Source organism: Arvicola amphibius, chromosome 1 (assembly GCF_903992535.2).
Source record: "Arvicola amphibius chromosome 1, mArvAmp1.2, whole genome shotgun sequence".
NCBI lineage: Eukaryota > Metazoa > Chordata > Mammalia > Rodentia > Cricetidae > Arvicola > Arvicola amphibius.
Window position 1 is genome coordinate 130,541,227 of NC_052047.1, and position 23,085 is coordinate 130,564,311.

Here is a 23,085-nt window from a genome sequence, read left to right on the forward strand (position 1 = left end):
TCAGTCACACACTCACTATGGCAATGTAACTAGTCTGGATAATTTCATTAAATCATAGAATATATAACAGAAAAGGCTACACTAGAGTTAGCCATTAGTTATCTCAATAAGCTACTTAATATACTGGCAGAGGAAAAAAAGGCAAATTGAAATTTTAATTCAATAAGAGCTTTTATCAATTTATCAGTTTATCAATTTAGAAAATCCTTAGGATGTTTGAGTTTCGCAAAGGTTAACAAAAATCTTAACTCGGGCAGAATATAGCTTATTGGTTTCTTCTTATAAAATATAAAGTACCTTTTCCAGAACATCCCCCAAAGGCAGGATGATCAGAAGAAACGGGTATTTCAGTCATAGGCAAGTATAACACAGGACTGTTGTGGTGTAAAAAAAACTAAGGTACATAAGATTTTGGCTCAAAAATCAATTTCAGACCCTGTAAATTTCTATACTAAATATATTTGGCTGTATTTTTAAGTGAAGGAGGAAAAATACCAGAATTTTTGTGGTCACCAACATAAAAAACCACATTATCTTAATCGTTGGACTTCAATGGCTAAGTGCAGACAGCAGCTGCATCTTACCGACCTTACCACTGAACTGTTAGGGGTTGTTTGCTCTTGTGCATACACAGGCCAACAGGTTTAATACACTGCCAGAACATTTGCACCCCCTAGCTGTCACAACTGAAACATAGATTGTTTTCTATTTCACATTCCTGTTTTATAGAACTATGAGGCGGACTGTATCCACGGAAGCACACCAGGAACTCCTGCATCTTCCCATGGGTTCATTTACAAACTGCACACATACAACTCAGGCCTCTTCAGGCCTGTCGCCCACACACTCCCCACAAGGAAAAAGAACAAACTAGGAATAAAAGCCACAACTTTGTGTACGACTTAAATTGAATATCCAATTATAAATTGGTACATCAAGCTGTCTAAGTAAGATATTTTAGCAATCTTGTTAAAAAAATTCTTGGGCAAAATATATCTAATTTTTAAAAACATCCCAAGATTTTTAAAAAACATTTGTGCTATACAACTTATAGGAATTTTGAAATCATTTCACTGGGTTTTAATCAAGGTATTTTGTACCAAATAAAGCAGAAAAAAAAGAAAAAAAGTCCAAAACTAACTTACTTCCACTTACAATTTAGAATATACTAATGCATCAAGATCTGTATGAAATTAAATTAAGGCTTCTTCTGTGTAGTCATCTGTGTCATCTTCATTTACATGGCCAACCTGGAAATGGCATCTGAAACATTGTTACCGAGCACTGCTGCTCGCTTGCTCGCTCGCTCGGCTCGCTGCAGTGAGAATGGATGTCACTTGTCACCTCGGATAAGTACACTGCTGCTACTTCTATGTTGAAGCATGCTTTTGGAACACTGTAGTTATTCAATATTTACAATGTTTATCATTTAAACTCCATGTAAAAGCACAAGTATGACTGTCTGACTTTAATATAAACACCATACTTGGAATTTCCCCCCAAAATAAAATGCAATATACTACATTTTGATAACCAACACTTTGAAAGTTTTAAAAATATGTATTAATGTGGACCACCAGCATTCACTCAAGGGACTTCTATGATGCTGTTCCTTATTTAGGTTGCAAGCTTTCAGTCTGGCTTCAGTTTCTTTAATAGAGAGAGAAACAATATTTCTTCCACAGCGATTCCCACATCATGTATTTCTTCTGAAATCACATTTTTCCTGCTGACTTCAATGTGGTCCACCTCAGGGATGGGAGGGGAGTATCAGAATTCAGGACGAACTGATGTGATTCTCAGTTTTCACGATACTCCCTTTTTTGCTCTTTTAAAAACACAGTGAGTTAAAATACTGAACAGCAAGATAAAAACGGAATAGTGTCTAAGAATCAAAACGTATTACCCATTTCTCCTATTATATCAAAATTTATAGTCAGAATTGTCTTTATTGACTTTATTTTAGTTTTTGTACACAAAGAAAAATCATGTTCATATCCATCATGAACAAAAACTTAAAAAGGCAGAACTAGAAGACACGTGTCCTTCCCCGAGCAAAGCTGTGCTAAAGGTTCCAACATTTCAATTGTTAAAATAAATATTTTCACTTTCCGATGTTTACTTTTCATGTCTTCAAAGTGTCATACGAAATTGCAGCCTATGGTGAGTTACAACTGTGTTTAGAGTCCCAGCTCACTGTGTTGGGAAACTGGCCATTCCATAACCAGCTTGGTTTGGAGGAGGTATTACAGGAGGAGGAGCTTGTCCTTGAGGAGGCTGAGCACCAAATCCACCCATCCAAGCAGCAGAAGGTGATTGACTTGGAAAAAAGTAGGGGAAAAAAATCTTCAGCAAACAGAGAGATTATCTATACAGCTATACAAAACCAGGCAGACTCTAATCACAAAGCACAAAGATAAACCACGAATCCCCAACAAAGAAGACACACACACCACTATTACATCTTACAGCTTTTCACTGGTTTTTACTTTTGTGCTGTGCTGGGGATCAAGCCCAGGGCCTTGTTTATGCGATGTGATGCCTTACACTTCAGTCCAGCTTTGTTAAGATAATCACAGCTTACCTCAAGTCTGCAGACCACCTAAAAGCTGGTTCTTAAAAAATAATAAATGAGGGCTGGCATGGTGGTACACACTTTTAATTTGAGCACTTGGGAGGCAGAAGCAGGTGATCTTTGTGAATTCGAGACCAGCCTGGTCTATATAGAGTTACAGGCCAACCAAGGCTTATAGCTATAGTAAGACTGTCTCAAAAATCAAACATCTAGGACAGCCAGGGCTACACAGAGAAACCCTGTTTCAAAAATAAAAATATAATAATGATAATAGTAATCCTAGGTGAGCCAGGTATAAGGCCTCCTATCTGCACCCCAGTACCTGTGGGGGGGGGGGGGTAAACAGGACAGGACTGCTGGGAGTCAGTAATATCCAGGCCACCCTGGCCTAGAATGAAATACTGTCTTATAAAAATAAATTGCTTAGGAGGCAGTACTCTTGTTAGAGCCTTCAACTCTTGCAGTATTTTTAATAAACCTGTGAAAATAAAGGTCTAATTCAGCCTAGGGGAAAAACTTCATACAAGGCAAACTACACTATGTCTTATCAGCTCCCAAGATGTCTTAGATAGGCCAAACAAACACAGAAACATCATCTTTCTGAGCAAGTCTAGCAAAGACCTGTTACACACATGAAATTAAATGAAAGTGCTACTATAAATGAGTTAGCTAGAGAGAGGTCAGACTACACCCCCATCTCTGTAATGCAAGGGTTACAAACTACATTTCCTGAGATCTGTTGTATTCCATCTATAGCTCAAACGTCTTGACAGAACATCATTTCAGTTGACTCTCCCCTAGGAGAGGGGGTACAAATGTTCTGGCAGAACTCATCAGTTTCTACAATGGAAAAACCAAAACAACTCACTCTACTCCAAATCCTTGTTGGTTCCATGGCTGCCCATAGACTCCGTAGGGAGGAACTTGCCACCCGTTTGCCATATACTGCCCATACTGCTGTGGGTTTCCATACACTTGGCTCCACTGGCCCCACTGACTGTAGTCCACCTAGGAGAAAGCAAATTGTTGTTTTAGGGAACAAGAAAGAAACACCGTATTTGAAGAAAGAGTGGGAGACAAGGAAGAGAAAAACTAAGTAAGCACCCTTATGTGAATAGGACTCTGTTATTTATCATTGTCTAAGTTTATTGGGGTGGTGACACCTGTGAAAAGAAAGTATTAAGATTCAGTTAATACCGCAAAACAATTTTGAAATAGCATTTACACAATCAACTGAAAGCAGCTCTATGTTTTACTTTACTGTTTATTTTACAATTTCCAAAGCTCCTATGTAGGTATGTAAGATGGAAACCTTAGAGAGTGCTAAGAAAAATCGAATTACCTGTTGGAAGTTTTTAGTCATATCAGGAGATTCTTTACCCCAATAGCATTTAACCACATGTCCTTCAATTGTAGTACCATTAACAGAGACAATGGCATGCGCTGCACTTTCATGAGTTGAAAATCTAGGAGGAGAAAGACAGTGAGGTTTTGTCTTCACTCTGTCAGAACTTGGGCAAATAATATAGGAACTCATTGGCTGGCACCTTTCAGCTGGCATTTTTCTTAAGCTACATTCTGTACGCAAACTGCCATCTAGTAAGAATCCACTCATGTAAGTGGGAGGAATAAGCAGTAAGAGAATGGCTTTACAGTTGGTGTGTTACCTGACAAACGAATAGCCCTTCTCTGGAAAAACTCGAATTTCCATAATTTGTCCAAATGGTGAAAATGTTTGTCTCATAAGCTGATCTATACAAAGAAAAATATACAAGAAAATATTTAAAGCTCATGCTAGCCATGAAATTGACACTAGCAGTGCTGAAACACTGACAGAGAAGGCAGTCAGGAAGCCAAAGACGCACCTGTTAGCCCAGAGGCAATCCCTCCACAGTACACAGTACAATTTTTTGGACTTGACTGGTTTACTACATCTTCAAATCTCAACTGCTTAGTGTTAGCTATATGAAGAAAGTAAAAACAGTATTATAAAACTAGTTTTTGAGCTGACCTTAAAGCTCATTGCATATGTAAGGTCCTGTGTTCAATCCCCAGCACCACATACATATACAATCTTTTGTTCTTACATACCATTTTTAATTTTTTTTTTTTGAGACAGGATCTTTCTATGTAGCCCTGGCTATCCTGGAACTATGTGAAAGAGGCTGCCCTCTGCCTCCCAAGTACTGGGATTAAAGCCATGGGCTACCACTCCCAGCTACATACTGTTAAGATATACTCCAGTAGGAGAAACAAATTTTTTTTTCTTCATTCTGTGACTTAACAGATAGGGGGTGAAGTCTCGGGTATCCCAGGCTAGGCTCTAACTCACTATGATGCTGAAGAGGTCTTTTAGAACTTCTGTTTCTGCCTCCACTCCCCATGTACTGGGATTATAGGCATGAGCCTTTATACCTGGTTTATATGATGCTGGAAACCAAACTCAGGGCCCCATGTATGTTAACGGCAAGCAGAAGCACTCTACTAACTCAGCTATAGCCTCAGTCTTAAATATAGATTTCATCTATAAACATATCAGTTGGTTCTTAGCCTGGAAGATACTTATATCTAAAGTTCCTATGATGAGATTCATGGTAAAGCTTACAGTAATTTAAATATTAAGAAATTAAGACATAATGGTACATGGTATAATCAATCTATACTTGCTACATACATGCAAATATAACTTACTTTCCTGTGTACTTTTAGGGGCAGGTGGTTTACGTGTGGCCCAATTGGTTCTGATTTGTCGACCTCCCAACCACTGGCCCCCCATATGCACAATTGCATTTTCTGCATCCTATGGAGAGAAAAAAAAAAAAGAGCAACTAGAAAACAAAACAAATAAAAGCAGATGTAAAAGACCCAGTGAGACAAAAGTGGAAGCTGATGCTGCTGCATCCACTGCATCTCATCATCCGCGAGTCCACTCAGCACAAAGACGTCACCAATAAAACCACTCGAATCATAAAAGCTGCTTTTTACTTACAGGGTTCAAAATACTAATATAATACTTAAATTTAAGAATTTTATTTCACTAATATAAAGAAAAAAGATAATCCTATTCATCACCCCAAAATATTTTCCTCCAATACACACAAATGAATAAAAATAAAAATAGAAATATTGTGTTATTTTTAAGAGCCTTAATTTTATGGTTGCTTTGTAATGTAATATTTACTAAAGAAAATGTAAAAAGAGGCTAACGTACATACATAACTGCTGGAACAATTAATATTCTTTATGAGGCTGAGTGTGGTGGCACACACCTTTAATCCCAGCACTCGGGAGGCAAAGGCAGGTGGATCTCTGCTAGTTCGAGGCCAGCCCAGTCTACAAAGCGAGTGGACAGCCACGGCTACACAGAGAAACCCCGTCTCAAATAAATAAAAAATATATATACATATATATGTTTGTATGTATTATGAAAATATAGTTTTGATGAAAGCAATTAAAATATAGAGACTTTCCTTGTTAAAACTGAACATAATTCTCATATTGGTTCACTTCTACTGGTCTTGGGTTTTACTTCTAATTCATTCTGCCTTCACCAATGCACAAATGCATTTTCATAATCCTCCTCCATTATTATCACCCTAGTCTTTTCTAGATATTTTCAAGTTAATAAAAGAATTATTTTCTATTATTAATATCAATTATATTCCTAAATTAACATTCAAGCACATTAAATTTCAATCATTAATCGTTAATTTTAATAAAGCAACTAAATCCAGAATTGAAGACTGAGTTGATTGAAAGGACGTACCAGTTTGTTATAAAAAGATACAAAACCATAGCCTTTGGACTTTCCGGTTGCCATGTCTTTAACTACCCGGGCATCCCTGTGAAAAGAAGCACAGCTAAATGAGGGAAGTAAAAGTCACCCTCAAAATAAAAACTAAAAGGAACCACACACACTGTATTGTGAGCATTTTAAAAATAAACTCCAGTTAGCCCTAATTAACTACAGCCATTCCTGAACTCTCCCTAATGCTTCTTTACCTGTTAGAAAAAAGCAGTAGGACAAAAACATGTAATAAACATGCAACCTAATCACATAACCTGTGCTTGCTAACTAGATACTCAAAGCTGAAGATTAATAGGAACAACAGTTTCCTTTTCTAATATTCTATTTGCTAGTGTCCTCTACGATTTACTGATTCTATAAATTACTGCAACAATGCTAACTACTTTACCATGCAATATCTAAATAGTTAAATGTCTTCTGCCTAGTGATACAAAATATATGAAATATTAAAAAATTGAAAAAGAGGAAAAAATAGGAATTAAAAAGGCATACATGGCCTGTTAACAGATTTCTTTATTTTTCTTGGTCAATTCTCTATCATCATTTTGGAGTTTGGGCAGCTGTAAATTTTGAAAAATTGACATTTTCAGAAATTTAAGAAAGGAGAATAAAAAACTAACAACAACGCTAAGCACACCAGTACGAAAACAACAAATTTACACAGAAATTTTAGTGAGTAAGTTAAAATGATTGGAAATATAGAACTCCACTGAATATAGAATGTTAAAATGTAAATACTAAAATATGTATATATAAATAATGTATAATAAGAATAAATAGAAATGAGAAAAAAATCTACAACTGAGTTCCAGTGTGCACAGTTCCTTGCAGTTAGCCTTCAAGATCCTGTCCATTCTTATGAGCAATTCTGCAAAATAACCAGAATGCTATTACTTTTAATTGTGACTTGGACTGTAGAAAAACTGCAGGTCTCAGGTATAAATAAAGATCAAGAACAGCAACCTGTATCATTTTATACTATTTTACAACAGTACTACTTACCACACTTAGATTAAAAAGCAAAGCAAATATCAAAACAGAAAATTAAGAATTAAATGTTTCTTACAAATAAATCTATAGAACAACAAATTATATAAAAGTTAATATAAAAGTTGTTGTTCTTAATCAAAACATTTCTGTAGTCATACATTTAAATTGACAAATACATAACAAATTCATTTTAATTAAATATAAATTGACATTTTATAAAACTTGCAACCATTTTCTAAAATATTGAATCAAAGAACAAAATTTGAGCATATGTATTTTAAAAGAAAAATCAACCCATACTTGAACCTTCCCTAGCAGAATCAAATATTACTAACAAAAATCAAATTAATCTCATATTTATTATCTAGACAAGAAAACATTTTAATATTGCAATAGTATTCTTTTTCTCAAAGCTAAGTATCCAAATACATTTATCATTACATTTAAACATATTATACTCAATTTAACCATAATATACTCAAAGATTTGCTTAGATTCCCCCCACTTAACTCTTCCAATAAAAGTTTAATACACAATATAAATCACAATTAGTTTTTATTAACCCAATATTCTTAAGCATTAAGATTTGAAAACATTTGACAAAAAGCTGAAAGCTTCAACATTTGAATATTTGCTTTAAATATAACCAACAGAATCACTTAAAATTTTAAACATTATACACAGGATTATCTGAAAACAAGACCCTAAACATTGAAATGACATCAACATTTGCAACAACATCTACTCAAAAAAAACAAAACAAAACAAAAGTAAAAACCAAAGAAAAACACACTAACTAGAGAAAGAAAACCTTGATTCTAATACAAGTTAATCATATAGTTTTGCCTATCACTACTGAGTCTGATACTGATTATGATACTTACGATATTTTACCAAAGGGGGCAAATGCTGATTTGATATCTTCTGTTGTAATTTCTGGACTCAAATCCCCAACAAACACATGGAAGTGATCTGAAATCAAAGCATTTGGTAATCAAATACTTAAGAAATCAGGCAACGCTAAGAGGAAAAACACCGTAGGTAAGCTGGTAATGCTGCCAGGACAACGTCACGCTTCCACAGTAAATGCAGCAGGAGTACTTACTGGAAGTATCTTTTTTCTGGCTACTTGGTGTTGTTGCCCAGTTTACTTTGACCTCCTAAAAGCAAAGATTATATTTAATACAATTATTAGGCATGTCATTATGAGCTGTTAACACTTACCACTTAATATATCATTTATCAAGTTGGATTATTTGTGTAAAGGCACTAGGCTGAATAGAGATCACTCAGTAGCTGATTGTCTATTTTAAATCTTGCTAAGAAAGAATGCAGAGTGATTTAACATGCAAACACATACATTTACTGGATGCCATCATCCCATTATCTTACCTTCCCCAGAATTTTTCTGCCATTCATAGCAGCTAATGCAGCAGCTGCATCTCTGTGTTCATAAAATTCCACAAAGCAATATGGATCATTGCTTGTATGCTGCAAAACAGAAAATCCAACAGAAGAGTTGACCCTTCTGCTATCGGGTTGCTGAGAAGAAAATCCAGGAAAAAACATTACTGACAGCTAGGAATGCACAGGTGAGACTGTACAAGCTTATGAAAGCCTAACACTTAAGACTTAAGCTGAACCTCAGAATACTGTTGTATTCCAGCAGAGCCACACGAATAGTAAAGAATCGTGACAGTGAGAATTAAAATATACAAGTCTGATGAAGCATGTTTAATACTAAACCTAACTCTCTACCTCAGGTTTAGTGAGGACTGTTCCTAATCACTGCTCTTTTCTTCCAACATTATTATTCTTATTAGGTTTGGTTTTTCAAGACAGGGTTTCTCTGTGTAACTCTGGCTGTCCTGGAATTTTCTATGCAGACCAGGCTGTCCTCAAACTCAGAGATCTGCCAGCCTCTGCCTTTCAAGTGCTGGAATTAAAGGTGTGCTCCATCACAACCTGGCTCCAACATTATTTTAAAAGGCTGATTTCTACTTATGTTTTATAATCCTTCATATACTATATCCCAGACTTATAAAGGTAAAAAAAAATACAAAAATGCAGCCGGGCATGGTAGCGCACACCTTTAATTCTAGCACTTGGGAGGCAGACGCAGGCAGATCTATGACTTTGAGTTCAGCCTGTTCTACAGAGTCCCAGAACAGCCAAGGCTAGATAGAGACCCTGTTTCAAAAAACAAACTAACAAAATATATAGAAATCAATCCATTTTACCTCTAATCAAAACTAGGGCAGTGGGTACTACAACATGCAGCATTTTGTATTGCTACACAGATCTAGAAGAGGAAAGAAAGAATAAAAAATTCAAGATTTATAATTAGTTGCTGAAATGAGTTGTCCATCTTCCAAAATAGACATGATAGCTAGGCAGGATTACACAGACCTGTAACTCTAGCATTTGGAAAGCAGAGGCAGGAGGATCAGAAGACTCTAAGTTCAAAGTCAGCATATATACACACATATGAATGAAACCAGCTTTAAAATAAAAAAAAAAAATTTAATAGGCCCAATATACTGGAGAGCAAAGATATTTTGAATATGTCTTTCGGTGTCCAGAAAATACCCTAGTAATCTGGCATATGATTGGTAAAATGTATTACATATTCTGGCATGGTGGTACAGCCCAGTGGAAGGGCAAAACTGCCCAGCATGTGTCAGGGCCTGGGTTTGCTACTCAGTATCTTAAAACCAAGTAACTAAATAAACATTAAGTAAACATAAGGCAAAGCTACAGCTTTGCACCACAAAACACCAAGATAAAAAAACAAAACAAAACTTCACTAGTTAGCAAATACATAGCTACTAAGGATGCTAAGAAACTAGAGCTACCTAAAAAACACATATATTTTTATAAAACTGAAACCTATACTGGCCAGCAGCTCAGCTGACATATTCTTTATACTTGATTAAAAACATTTAACACTATTTAATGTAAAACGCCCCAAGAGAATAACACATGGACTATATGCTTTATGTGAACTAACTAGGAATAAAAATGTCAGATAAAATAAAGATCTTTTCAACAACTACTGTTTTTCATCCCAGAAAATTTTTGTAGAAAAATCCAAAAAAATGCAGCAACCAGTTAGGCGGTAGTGATGCACACCTTTAATCCCACACTTTGGAGGCAGAGGCAGGCAGTTTTCTGTGAGTTCAAGACCAGTCCAGAGCTAGTGCCAGGACAGCTAGAGTTGTTACACAGAGAAACCTTGTCTTGAAAGTCAAAACAAAACAAAAATAAAAGATATAGCATCCAAGAGGCATTTCTTTGGGGGAAAGGGAGGGATTATTAGCAATGAAAAGAAAGGATGGGCTCTCACATAAAATCCTATTCTCATATCCATATGACAAGAGAAAGAGGTAGAGAAAGAAATGGAAATAGGAGAGATGACTCCAAATAAAGTTTTCTCCTATGAACGAGTGAATGTTTACCAGACACATTCACTAAAGACTGGCAGACCACAAAAACAAGCAAACAAAAAACCCATGTGGGCCAGGCTTGGTAGAGTACACATTTAACACATGCAGTAGAGAGGCAAAGGCAGGTGGGTCTTGTGAGTTCAAGTTCAAAGTCAGTCTAGTCTACACAGCAGTTTCAGGACAGCCAGGGCTATATAGTGAGATCCTGTCTAAATAAAATTAGGAAACTAATGTATTTATGCACTGTAATAGTGATTTCATACAACTAGTAGCAGACCAGCTCCTGTATGTTTATATGGGTATTTTCATATTCTGTTTGTGTGGATTGTGTACAGTGGCTTTCACCTGTGGGGAAAACTTCTAAGATCCCAACGGATGCCTGAGATTTATGACAGCATCAAGTAAGTCCTCTACTGTTTCTTCTTTTCTTTTTTTCCTTTCTTGGTTCTTGGTTTCTGAAGACAGGGTTTCTCTTTGTAACCCTGGACCAGGCTGGCCTAAAGGTGTGCGCTACCACCGACCTGCTATACTGTTATTTTTATAATGGCTGCTCCATCTTTCGTTTGCTTTTGAGACAAGGTTTCACCACAGGGCTCTGGTTGGCCAGGCGCGCCTATCATCTCAACACCTAGCACACTGTGGCCAGCACAGGCTAAGTGGAGTTTTAGGTGTGACAGAAACACTAGGATTGATTGGTTTTCCATTTTTGACATTTTCACAGAAGATTCTCTCCTAATCTTTACAAACTCAGCATGTAGTTTTCTGTAGTGATATTTCATTTGTATTGTAATAAGTAAAGCTCGCCTGAATATGAGAGAGTGAAACAGCCACATTGGTCAGCTGTATAGACCAGGCAGTGGTGGCACACACCTTTAACCCCAGTTGCCAAACTTGTGCGCCACAGAGGCCAGCAGCAATGGTGCACGCCTTTAATCCCAGCACCAGAGAGGAATATAAACTGGAATGAGACAGAACTCATTTTTTTTTTTCAGTCTGAGATTTTTTTTTGTTTTGTTTTGTTTTTTTTTTTTTTTTTTTGTTTTTTGAGACAGGGTTTCTCTGTAGCTTTGGAGCCTGTCCTGGAACTAGCTCTTGTAGACCAGGCTGGTCTCGAACTCACAGAGATCCGCCTGCCTCTGCCTCCCGAGTGCTGGGATTAAAGGCGTGCGCCACCACCGCCCGGCTTAATGCTTGTCTTTAAAAAATTAGAGATTATATGTATATACATACTGCCTATCGTTATATTATAAAAACTAGAATCTATGGTAACATCTGATACAGGAAAAAAAATTCAAACAGGTGCATATGGTTGCCCAGGCCTGTAAGCCCCAGCACTCAGGGATATCCCCCACGTTCAAGGCCAACATGGTGAGTTTCAGGACTATGTAGCAAGACCCATCTCAACAAAAAGGCCAAATAAGAAGAAATCATAAAACAAAAAACAGGTCAGGACAAAGTTGGTCAAAAAAAAAAGAGAGAGAGAGAAACAAAACAAAACAACAGGATTCTTTTGAGGGGCTGGTTATTTATTTGTTTGTTGATTTATTTATGTTTTTCGAGACAGGGTTTCTGTGTAACCCTGGCTGTCCTGGAACTCCCCAGTAGACCAGGCTGCCTCGAACTCAGAGATCTACCTGTTTCTGTCCCCAAATGCTGGGATTAAAGGTGTGTGCCACTATCACCCAGCTAAGAACAGGATTCTTTATATAACAAAACCAAATTTATAAAAGGAAGCTGTCCAGATGTTAGGTATTCCTTCCTAGAACCCATGTCCTTTAGAAACTTCCTATCTAGACCACTGCCCAAGCAACACTCTTAACAATCAGTTGAGTCCTTAACCTTAATTAGTCTGGTCACCATTACTAGATGACATAAATGTCAAGTCAGAAAAATGAGAGACTTTTAAACTATTTAAAGTTCAAATCTAGGAACTGTAAGACATGGCTAAGCATAAGTCTGTATACACATAGATTTTTAAATATTTATCAAATATCTCTCAAAAACATTCTAATAGGGGCTGGAGAGATGGCTCAATGGTTAAGAGCACTGACTGCTCTTCCCGAGGACCCAGGTTCAATTCCCAGCACCCAAATGGCAGCTCACAACTGTCTGAAAATCCAGTTCTAGGGGATCTGACACCTTCACACCAATGCACATAAAATAAAGTTAAATAACCCATAAAAATTAAAAAAAAAAAAAAAAAAAAAACATTCTAATAGCCGGGTGGTGGTGGCACACGCCTTTAATCCCAGTACTCAGGAGGATCTTTGCGAGTCTGAGGCCAGGCAGTGCGAGCTCCAGAACAGGCTCCAAAGCTACAGAGAAACCCTGTCTCCAAAAACCGAAAACAAACAAACAAACAAACAACAAAAAAACGTTCTAGTGACTCTTTCCACTTTTTGCATCCTCTGCACCCTGAAGTCACTTTGCCTGCATGTTAAATCACCAGTGGTTTCTCCGCCACCACCCGACCTTCCTTTCTGTTCTTCCACACATTCAAAACATCTGACTCCCACCCTCCCTCCTGTAAATGTTCTCTTCTGTTGATGCCATAGCATATCTGGTGCGCCCCACTTCCTCTTTGCAGGATGTTTCAGAAAGTCGTTTGTCCCTTCTTAACTTTGACTGGAACTCTTGAATACTGAGCTGTTTATTCCAACCTGCAGACCTCAGATCACTTTCTACCACCCCTCTCTAGGTGATCTTACTTACATGGCTTCAAATATTACGTACGCATCAGCACTGGTTTCTCCAGAATTCCAAACTCATTTATCCAACTGCCGACATATATAACCTCCATTTGTATAGTCAAAGTGTATCTTAAATTTAACACTGCCAAAACAGAAATCTTGATTGCTACCACTCCTCCATCCATCCTGTGCCTTTCTCAGTCATTCCCATTTTAGTAAGTAGCATGTTAGCACCCACACAATTGCACTGACAAGAATCTAAGTCTCCCTGTTTCTTACAGACACTCTAGTCCTATTGCTCTTACCTCCAAAACAAAAACTCAACCTATCTACTGTCTTTTTTCACCACCATCCTAAAACTCAGTAACCTATAACCTCGGTGCAGACCAGCAGAATACACCTACCTGGTTTCCCCTGCTCTTGTACCCTACAATCCTACACAAATTACTCATTTCCACACAGAACAATCTTTAAAATACAAATTAAACCCTGTCTTCTCTTTGGCTAAAAAAAAAATCTCTCCAACAACCTGGCATTTCTATCTCAGCTCTGTCAAGGCCCACACTGCCCTAAATGACTCTGAATCTCCCCTGTCTTGCTGGACTCCGTCCCCACCACCACCCTCTACCACCCACTAGATGCCAGTCATCTCTTTACCACTTTGAAGCCTTTGCTACTTGTGTTCCTCTGCTCCAGTCCTTAACACAGATGGGACCATTTTGGTATTCCTTCCCTTACATGTGGCTTCAGCCTCATCAGCCACTTGGTCATCACAGAACACTTATTCTCGCCATGGCTCTAATCTCTATTAGCTTCATTTGCTTCTCCATTGCATTCCCAGTGCCTTCAACAGTCCCCATGAAAAATATTATTTCCCATTAGTGAAAGAATAAATGTATAATCAAAGTTCGGAATGAAAAGAAGGAAAATTATATACCAGAATAGAAGGTAACTATTGGCAATTAGATTAAAAGGCCAATGCTCGTCACAGATTTTTACAGTTCTAGGTTAGAACACCAGCTTTAAACACTCTTGCCTCATCATCTGCTGGCATCTCTATGACTAATTCTACTTCAAACTCTACTTATGCATCTACTGAAGACAACTGTCAGGAAACAGATCTCTGGTTTTTCTTTTTCACAAGCACTCCTCTTCTGCCATAGACTCTTCTTCCTCAGACTTCACACAGAAGAGTTATCTGTTACCCTTTAGGCTTCAGTCTGTACTGACTCCTAGTAGAAACGTCCCATGACCCACAGCCACAGCGGCTGTTCTCCTCATGTTCCCACAGCAGTTTAAGCTATCTGATCCTCTAACACTTAATTCTATTTCTCATGTGAGGGTTGACTTCAGTTCCTACATGTCTGTAAAATCTTATGGGGCCAGGAACTCTTTTCTTCACCACTGAATTCTCAGCACTCACCATAGTATCTAGTACACAGCAGTCAAAAAAAAAATTGATAATCAGAGTAACTGACACACATACCACCAGGTACAACTAGTCTTAACTGAGAAAAGTAAAAATATTTCTTTGAAAATAAGACAAAACTTTTGGATTTTATTTTGATACTAGGGGTTGATAAACCCAGAGCCTTCCATATTACAAGTGCAGATTCTACCACTGAGCTACATTCCTAGCCCAAATAAAATTATTATAACAGTTTAAATTCCTATGTACAAAAAGTTGTTCAGACCTTAGTATTTACTAAAAATACATGAGACGCAAACTTCTCTGCTGAGCACATAATAACCAAATGTTGGCTTCAACACTTACCAGTCCCTCTCTTGACATGTAGACTGAGCTATCGGCGCTTACACTGGAGAATGTGAAATACCATCGCCTTACATCTTTCCCAGACGGGCTACTTATGAGTTAACTACATCATGGAGGACATGCAATGATAGTGCAGAGTCTTTGCCTCCTCACCTAGCTCAATGGCCAAATCAATGGATTAAGTCAATAGCACACACATGAATCTCTCCCACAGAGCAATCTGAGGCTGAAGATGAATTACTACAAATGTTCAACATCAGGCAAGGGATGGCACGCCTATCCAGGAAGACCTTACCTCTGTTATCATTTTACAGCTTTTACAGGGTCCGATCTGACTGAATAGCTGGAGTATAAGGACTTCTGTCACATCTCTGGAGAGGTTACCTACGTATCTAAATGAGAGAGGAAAAAAACATCATCAGCAATGTTTCTTTGACTACAGCTCTGATGTGTTATTATTTAATTCATCTTTTATTTCAAGTTCCCATCTATGATAAATTTTTTCCAGTTAAGCCTATGATAGCTATATTTCCAATTTCAGAATAATTTGTAACATAAATATGACAAATATTGATTTACTAAAACATCTTGATGATGAACTAATACTAGACAGCAGTTGTTAGTGGGCTCATCTCAACACTGCCAACCAAAACAATTTCATGAACAAAGAAGAGAGTGAGAGTCAATTGTTCTAACAGAGCAGAGGGTGGTGGGTGGAGGAGCTGAGGTCTGCTTCAGTTTGGGCTAAAGAAGACTGTTAGTGATAGCACATCTTCATTGCTTTAAGAACAATGGAATTAATAATTTATACTTTCTATCAGCATCAACAAAACAATCTTTAGATAACAAAAGAAATTTAAGAATTCTTTAGAAATTCAGAGGAAAATTTAAGATAGACCCAAATATGCTTTTGACTGGATATTTAAAGGTTCGGGCTTTTTTCCCCTAATTAGCAATTGATTAAAAATTTCAATGAGAAAAAAGAAAAATCAACACCTCACCCCCCCAAAGATGATCACTTTGGTTTATGAGTTAATACAAGTTGATTTATGTCTTACATTCTCAATGAATTGCCAAAATCTTTCTGGTTCTCAACAAATAACACCTTAAGTGTACGATTGTCAGGAACCACTTCATAAACCAAAGCATTACTTGTAAAATGTGACATAGTTTCTTCTGGGAAGTAAAAGGATACCATTTTACTTTTCTGACCACAATACACCATCAGGAACCAGTGCTGAGACCAAAATAAGGCTTGCAACAGTTGCCACGTTAAATACATACAAAGCTTTCAAATGAAACATGCTAAAAGAAAAAGGGTTGGAGAAAGCGTAAGCTTCAGAAAAACCTAAAATGACTGGTTAAGAATGGGTAGGAACTGGGGCTGGAGAGGTGGCCCAGTCATTGAGCATGCTTGCTGTTCCTGTAGGGGACAGAGTTCAGTTCTCAGCACCCAGGTCTGGCAGCTCACGATTAATTGCCTGTAACTCCAGTTGCAGGGAATCCAACACCCTCTTCTGGACTCCTCTAGCACCTGTGTACCCACATGTAATACATGCAGGGGGACACACACAATTTAAAAAACAAAAACAAACAAAAACAGGAAAAAATGAGTAGCAACTTCCCAGCTTAGTTAAGAATGTCACAGCAGTAGTAACCAAAAACCTCAGGGTATATGTTCTAAGGCTGAAATACAAATCTAGTGCTACTAAAATAAAGAATAAGCTAGCTGACAAACTGGTTTAGGTCTAGGATGACATCTTTTCCTTATAATTAAATGGAGCTGACCCACTGTATGCCGTAGGGTGATTTTTTCCCCCAGCAGTAGAAAACAGTTGAAGGATTACAAATTAGCCATAAATGACTGCTTGCCCCTTTTCACTCACAGGGACTTTATGAGCCTGTTAACTATGGAATAACCTCCTTTGTAAAAAAAAAAAAAAGACCAAGTATAAAGAAAATGAGCAAGTGAACTTGATTTTCTAAACACTATGTTCACCTGACCAGTCCAGCCTGCAGAGGGCAAGGGATAACAGCGGTTTTAAAAATGAAGCTAGCCAGCAACAAAAATAAACAATAGAACATCACTTTACCATGCAAAATATTGATGATTATACAGTTTTAAGATTGTGTTCATGTTTAAAAACATTAAATGTTACTTTTCACAGCTAAGTCACAATAAAAGCAATTTTTGTTTAATAAGACTTTCATTCTAAGTCAACCCATTTTCAATCAGCTAGGAAACTCCCTGGTTCCAGAGGCACATTGATGTATATAATTAATTTCTGTATCTAGCATTGTCAAAGATTAAAAATTGTTAACATTCAAGTTTAGAATGTCAAGAAAGTTCAGTGCTAAGGTATCCTATATTTCAAATACTTCAAGAGTTAACAGCTAAAGCAACAGACTAAAAAAATTTTTTTAATTTTGTTTGTTTTGCTTTCAAGACAGGATTTCTCTGTGTAGTTTGGAGCCTGACCTGAAACTCACTCTCTAGACCAGGCTGGTTGAAGTCACAGAGATCTGCCTGCCTCTGCCTCCCAAGTGCTGGGATTAAAGGAGCATGCCACCACTACCTGGTTTAGCAGACTCAATTTTAAAAACATACAAAGCCTGGCCAGGTATGGCAGTGCACGCCTTTAATCCCAGGACTCAGGAGGCAGAGGCAGATGGGTCTCTGTGAGTTCAAGGCCAGGCTGGTCTACAAAGTGAGTTCCAGGACAACTAAAGATATACAGGGAAACCCTGTCTTGAAAAACCAAAAATATACAAAGCCTTCTGGAACAGCAGAGAACATCTTCGATTGTCAAGATGAAAAGGATACAATTCAAATTCAGTATATAATTTCACCTACATTTATCCAAATTTTAGACTGACTTCTCTACTCAAGGTTCTGTAATTTATGTATCTAACAAAGGCAGAAGTTCTATTTTAAAAATACTATTGTATACTGTGCCTTTTACATTATCAAAAAATCATCTATCCCAGAATAACTCTAACGATGGTGTTTAAGACAAAATTCAACATTGAACCTAGTATCATCTTTCATAGCTTACTGAATGTTATCTGTTTCTTTCAAACGATATTTTCTATACTTCACCTACTGCTGCAGCTAAGTAGTATTAAGTATATTCTAAAGTTCCAAGTTTTTAAATATGCAATTTTTACCTGAGGAGCATGTACAAAAACAACAGACAAAGACAAACGGTCTAAGTTCTTATAGTAAATAGAAACACTTAGGAAATTCCAAAAATGACTTTTAACTCAAGATAAAAATAAGGAAAATGCATACCTTACAGTCTATTTTGTCTTCTAAGAACAGGAACTGTGGGAACTGAAACATTAATAACTGAAACGATACCTTTATCCCTATCATTGGGTCTAAGATCCAGTGGAGACTAGGAAGCCTGGCAGTTTCACAGCAGGCAGAAGTTCAGTGCCAGTGAGCGACTTCCTATGTCCAACTGGGCAGAAATTAAGAACATGGTGCCTTGCTGAAAGCTAATGACAGCTTTTCCACTGAATGTGCTCTCACTCTGAAAAGTAACCCTACCAAGGCCGAAATTACCAGCACTTTTATACAAAATACTGTGGGCTAAATTTCCATAAAGGTTGTTGTAGTTTTCCGATTATTCTTAACAAGTTCCTATACAAAATGAGATTTCCAACAGTAACCCTCAACAGCCCTCTAAAGGGCTGTCCGAGCTGTTACTACGGGATTTTCGGAAGGAGGCAAAGCTGAAGAAAGGTAGAGTAGGGTAACTAAGCTGACCAAGGACCTCTAAAGGATGATCCCAAACAAGCTTTAAAGAAACAAAGATGACCAAGTTGAACCAGCTTGATTATAGCCACAATATAGCTAAATCAATGGTGCAGCCGTCTATGAGATCTTACACTGTTTTCTTCTGTTTTGTTCACAGATGTTCAGAACACACTTTAAATCAAAGGCTTATTGCCTCCTTTTTACTGAGTATCAAGGACGAATAAATAGCCTCTTAGCGTTGAATCCTAGAGGTACACAAATAGGCGAATAGAGTAAACTACAACTGACTGCTAATATAATTTAGTGTCACACTGTGGGTTCAGATACCACAGACCAAATCACTGCACTGCAAATACACAACCCAAGGTGGAAACATGTCCTACAAGGCTGGTCTAATTCAAACACCAGTATCACATATTGGGATCTCATTGGTTTGTTTTTAAGATCACTAATACATAACACCCCAAAATAAATGTCAAATGAAAATGAGGAACATCAGAAAACAGACCTTTAAAGCAACTATATGGCAAATAAGATCTCAGACTCAACATCAAGGCAATTCTATACCACTTTAAATATCATCAAATAAATTAGTAATATTGTAGATAATGAATATTTAAAGACCTACCTAGGCTATAAACACCATATTGTTTTCTGAAGATAGAACCATATGTCTTAGCTTGTGTGTGTCTGCAGGAAGAAAACCTTACTAGTAACACACAGGCATTTGAAAGTTAACATGTTAAGATAAACTTTATTTAAAGTACATTGTTTTAAAACATAGTAGTCACTTGAGAAACCTAATCCATAGATCACAATGCAAAATGCAGGTTCTTCATAAACAAAATCAAATCCTATTAAACATTTGCTTTGATGTCAAGACTTTACATTAGGTGTATATATATATATATATATAAATCAACAAACTTCAGGAAATATGACAATGTCCGCCTATAATTTAAGTCAATAAGAACTTTTAAAAACAATGCTTAATACTAATTTAGCCAAAGAAGTACAGCTTTAAAATATTTATTGAGTACCTCTTATGTTCCAAGGAGTGAACTAAGTGCAGGAAGGGTTAAGACCAAGGAAGCAGTACAGTTCTTGTATTAAAAACAAAGCAAAAGCGGGGCAGCGGTGACACACACCTTTAATCCCAGCACTCGGGAGGCAGAGACAGGTGGATCTCTGTGAGTTCAAGGCCAGCCTGGAGCAAGTTCCAGGACAGGCTCCAAAACTAGAGAAACTTTGTCTCTAAAAACAAAACAAAACAAAAAGAATAATAACAGTAATAAATAAAAACAAAACCAAACCCACTATGACTGTCCATGAAGAAGAGTGGGAAAAGGAGGACATAACAAACACATTGTGACAGAACAGAGCTTAAGATGTTTATCCCCTCATATGTATACATCGCAGTTTAGGTAACCAAACACTAACAACTGAAGTGCTTCGGGGGGGAAAAAGACAAGTGCTTGAGATGGCAATGTATGAAATACTACAATTTAGCTCTGGTCTAGAGGATGAGACCTGAAAGCAATGCAAAGACAATTTACAGGAATAAAAGAAACAGAAAATACTATGTAACAGACTTGAGGCAAGAGACTTGTTCTAAGAACAAATAGATGCAGTTAATGAGACATGAGAATTTACCAAGTATGCACTAGCTATTATGATGCAATGACTACATTTCGGGTATTTTAGATACAATGTAACTGCCATCTTCCTTGAATATATGCTTGCTAGGCCTTACGTCTACTTTCCCCTGATGCTTTTATATAAGTACACACTGCTAGCTATTAAATGCAAAGCCATGGCTTAAACAAAGATTTAAGAACAAATTTCAAGTTTTGTCTCAATTATAATTTTTCTGGAAGACAGAAATGGAAAAAAACACAAAAAAATTTTACCGAATTTCTCATTCACAGGTATATGTTTAGGTTGTTTTCAAATTTGCCGAGTAAGATGTTAAGAGAAATAAGAATGGAAAATATAAACGATGCTTTAAAAAAAAGAGAGGGGGAGGGAGAAAAAGATATCAACATTGAATATTTACTGAACATCTTTTCTGTGTTAAGAATGAAGTTCTGAGAAGCTAGTCAGAGATCCCGAGTATCCACCCACGGTCGTCCATGCCCCAAAAAGTACTTTCCCATCAGCTAACCCAGCCAAGTGGACTCTGGTCATCATATCAGTCAACACCAGGCAGAGCGAGGCAAGAGAGACAATGCAGCAGGCTGTGTACTTATTCCAGGCAGGAGTAGCAGGCCTGGAGAGGCTGGGAACCCCAAGGTGCTCACTTTAAACAATGAATTGGAAATTACTCAGACGAAGGAAAAAAAGAGTGCCACACTATCTGGAATGGAATACAGACGCTGAGTCATCACTCTGCATCGGGGGGGGGGGGGGGGGGGGGGGGAGGAAGGAAACGCCAATTAAGCGGTTGGAAGATGCAATTCATTCATTAAATTGGGCATCAGGTGAAACTCAACTGCTAGACCGCGGAAAAAAGCACCCAAAAGACACGCATCAAATAGCGGGAGAAGACATCCTTTTCTCAAACTCTGATGGTCCTGACGCACAGACCGATTAGGAAGTGGCATAGCCAACTGAGCGAAAGGAGTTTAACTGGTTGTCAGTTTGGCGTAGTGAGCGCTCAAAGTAAACTTCGCTATCCAAGGGACAGAGGTGGTGCACGGCGGCAAAAGGCAATCTCTTTGGCACTTGAAAAGCAGCGGGCGATGGGCGGGTGTTTCTGACAGCGAGGGGCACGTGGGGCAGAAAGAGACAAGGGGCTCTTCTGGTTAAAGAGTGGTAGGCTCGGGAAAAGGAGCCGGAGGCTGAGGACGTGGACTGCTGAGGACGTGGACTGAGGCTGAGTACTCACGCCAGAGGATGCAGCAGCGGTCCCACCCCCGCCAAGCCCTGCCCCCGTGGAGACCCACAGCTCCCGGTTCAGCCCGGAGTCCCCAAAGCACAGGGGGAGCCGGAGCTCTCCCGAGCCTGACAGCCTCAGCCGTGCACAACAAGACCGGTCTAGGAAGGGTGTGCAAAGAAGGGATCGGGAGGGAAAGGTCGAGACGAGCCCTACACCCTAGAAAGTAACTGTGTTCGGGGGGGGGGGGGGAAGGGAGGGCTTCCTTCTCTAGGAAAGAGGGACAGATGAGGAATGCACTTCACAGCGCTCCACCGGGACGCCGGGCTCTCAGCTTCGGGTCCCGGTCTCCTGCTCCCTCCCTCAGCATCCCGCGTGCCCGGGCCGCTCGGTGCCTGGCACCCCCGGTCTCGGGTACTCACAGAGTCCGGGGCTGTCCGTCGTCTTCCATCATGGTGGGTGCGACGGAGTGATCCCGGGACAAGGGGGAGGGCAGGGCTGGGGAGGGGAGGGGGTGGGGAGGAAGGGGAGGGGGGCTCCGGGCTCCGGCTGGGGACAGAGGAAAAGGTACTGAACCCCACTCTCGGTCCGCTCCCCCCAGCCCGCTCCGGACACTGCGCTCCAACCAGGAGGAGCAGGAGGAGGAGGAGGATGAACAAAATGGCTGCCGCCACCAGCCAGGCAGGAAACGCTGCAAGGCGCAGGCGCGGCCCGCCAGGTCACTGCTCAGGCCAGTTGCGACGGCCTGTCCGGCAAAAGTGGTTGAAAGAACAGAAAGCCTGGCAAAAGAGTACACCCTGACACTGGATACGACGCACCACGTCGTCGCTGTGGGCCTAGTGGCCTAGCCAGCTCCAAGAGACACACGACACAGAGAGAAAAGCCGCGAAGTCAAGTCTCTGGGAATTGTGGTCCCGGGAAAGCGGGGGAAGCCCTTCTCCAGTGGCCTTCTGGGAACTGTAGTCCAAGGAAGACCCGGAGCCTGCCGGAGCGCGAAGGAGAGATTTCTGGGTAGTGTAGTCGTACGTGAGGACGTGCCGCGATAAAATAGTCGGTGTGCCGGGAGGGAGCGAGGATTAAAAGGCGGCCGGCCGAAATGAGCGAGGAGCTTTCCGGGAAGTAAACTACAAATCCCAGAGTGCCTCGCGCCGGGGACCGCCCCAG

General features: G+C 39.0%; 1 protein-coding gene across 5 annotated transcripts; it reads right to left on the reverse strand.

Annotated features, from left to right (window-relative positions):
• Positions 1–1,942: 1,942 nt before the first annotated feature.
• Positions 1,943–22,837, reverse strand: Tial1 (TIA1 cytotoxic granule associated RNA binding protein like 1). 5 transcript variants are annotated; one of them, XM_038326228.2, is made up of 13 exons: positions 22,344–22,835; positions 19,675–19,736; positions 15,579–15,675; positions 8,766–8,915; positions 8,479–8,533; positions 8,258–8,345; positions 6,342–6,417; positions 5,267–5,375; positions 4,441–4,536; positions 4,243–4,327; positions 3,918–4,041; positions 3,444–3,583; positions 1,943–2,320 (listed from the first exon to the last, which is right to left on the reverse strand). In XM_038326228.2, exons 3-13 carry the CDS (start codon positions 15,588–15,590, stop codon positions 2,194–2,196), a joined length of 1,062 nt encoding a protein of 353 aa, XP_038182156.1. In that variant the 5' UTR covers positions 15,591–15,675; positions 19,675–19,736; positions 22,344–22,835; the 3' UTR covers positions 1,943–2,193. The 5 variants fall into 5 exon arrangements, with proteins under 5 accessions (XP_038182156.1, XP_038182164.1, XP_038182143.1 ...); XM_038326236.2 differs by having other exon boundaries at positions 8,766–8,864; positions 22,344–22,425; XM_038326215.2 differs by lacking the exon at positions 19,675–19,736 and having other exon boundaries at positions 22,344–22,837.
• Positions 22,838–23,085: the final 248 nt, after the last annotated feature.